The 1,535-nt window shown below is 36.7% G+C and overlaps 1 protein-coding gene across 1 annotated transcript in view; it reads left to right on the plus strand.

Moving 5' to 3' along the window:
* LOC103771834 (serine/threonine-protein phosphatase PP1-beta catalytic subunit) overlaps nt 1-432 on the plus strand; it is a 15,149-nt gene extending 14,717 nt beyond the window's left edge. Inside the window, exon 7 of the mRNA XM_008939150.1 lies at nt 84-432. Within this exon, the coding sequence (XP_008937398.1) occupies nt 84-188 (105 nt within the window). The 3' untranslated portion in view covers nt 189-432. The remainder of the gene's footprint in view (nt 1-83) is intronic.
* Nucleotides 433-1,535: the final 1,103 nt, after the last annotated feature.

Below are 1,535 nucleotides of genomic sequence, written 5' to 3' on the forward strand. Positions count from 1 at the left end.
AATGAGATTTCATGTTGGCTTAACAGTGTTGGAAATGTTCATAGTTGTCCATGACTCAAAAGAACTTCTTTATTTTCTCTAAGATATTGAAACCATCAGAAAAGAAAGCCAAGTACCAGTATGGTGGACTGAATTCTGGGCGCCCAGTCACTCCACCTCGCACAGCTAACCCACCGAAGAAGAGGTGAAGAAAGGAATAATGTAGAAACACCATCAGATCTGTCAAGGACAAAACTCCATATTACAGTATATAATGTGTGCACTGTAAAACCATCCAGCCATTTGACACCCTTTATGATGTCACACGTTTAACTTAAAGAGACGGGTAAAGGATCTTTATTAAATTTTTCTAGTAGAAAGATGTGCGACACTGTATTGTAACAAGTATAGCTCCAAGTTCTAATATCCAGCATAGAGTTAAAAGAAATATTAGGTAAAAACTATTGCAACTACATATTCACATTTATCACGGTTTTTAAAGTTGACCAACATCCCAGTTAAAACTTGATGTAATAGTTAACCCAGATGAGAGCATGATGTTCCATTTGTGTAATGTGGTCTTATTGTTGCTTGATTGCTTTTATTTTGGTTATTTTGTAGATAGAATGATGCGAATGTGGTATCTAGTCTTATTTCCCAGCTCTCTCTTTGAAATTGAAATAAGGAAGGGGCTTTTTAGAGCAGTCATTGATCTCTTATCTTCCCCATGTTGTTCATAATAATGCCGCCCAAATGCGTGTCCCGTTCTAATGCAAAGTTTATAGGAGTAGGGTAGTGATTAAAAAGCAAACTAAGTCCAAAATGCCCAGGCTGAACAGCTTGACAGCCAACATAAATTGAGACAGAAAAGCCTGTCTCGACTTTTTAACTGCCACACAATGAATTTGTGCACTACACTATTTTAAATTATTGACATTACACTGTGCTATGGCACTTCATTTAACTTAGGACAAAAATGGTGTTGCCTCTTAGTTGGTAACTTGATTATGTGGTACCTTGGCTTTAGTTTTATTAGCATGAAACACCTTTGGCATGCTTAGCTTCCAGGTAACTCCCTACCTGCATCAAAATTCATCTTGCGTAGTTCCACGGAACATGAAGATCCTTATTTGCTAAGCCTTCGAAAGCTGACATTCTTTTTCCTAAGAGGTTATGTTTAAATGGATGTTCACCAGTGGACAGTAGGCTAGCTGACGAGTGGTGAGCTGAAAATGCTCCAGGAATGTCCAACAGGATTATAAGGCTTATGTCACTAAAGATTATATCCTTTGGATTTTCATGATCGAATGTCATATACTATTGTGTAGACTTCTGCTTTGTAGTGTACTATAGTAGCAATAATTTCTGTACACAATCAACAGTTATGCAGTATTTCTTTTCAGTTTTCTCCTTTCTTAAAAGAGTTAACATTGGCAAATGGCAAGACACAAAACTTACAGTAGGATAAACGAAAGGTGCGGATTTGTGATGCTTTAGGATGCAATACTTACTGGATATAGCTACAAAAGCTTTTATTGAATATTGTCAAATTTTTA

Source organism: Merops nubicus, unplaced genomic scaffold (genome assembly GCF_000691845.1).
Source record: "Merops nubicus isolate BGI_N331 unplaced genomic scaffold, ASM69184v1 scaffold8934, whole genome shotgun sequence".
Taxonomy (NCBI): Eukaryota; Metazoa; Chordata; class Aves; order Coraciiformes; family Meropidae; genus Merops; species Merops nubicus.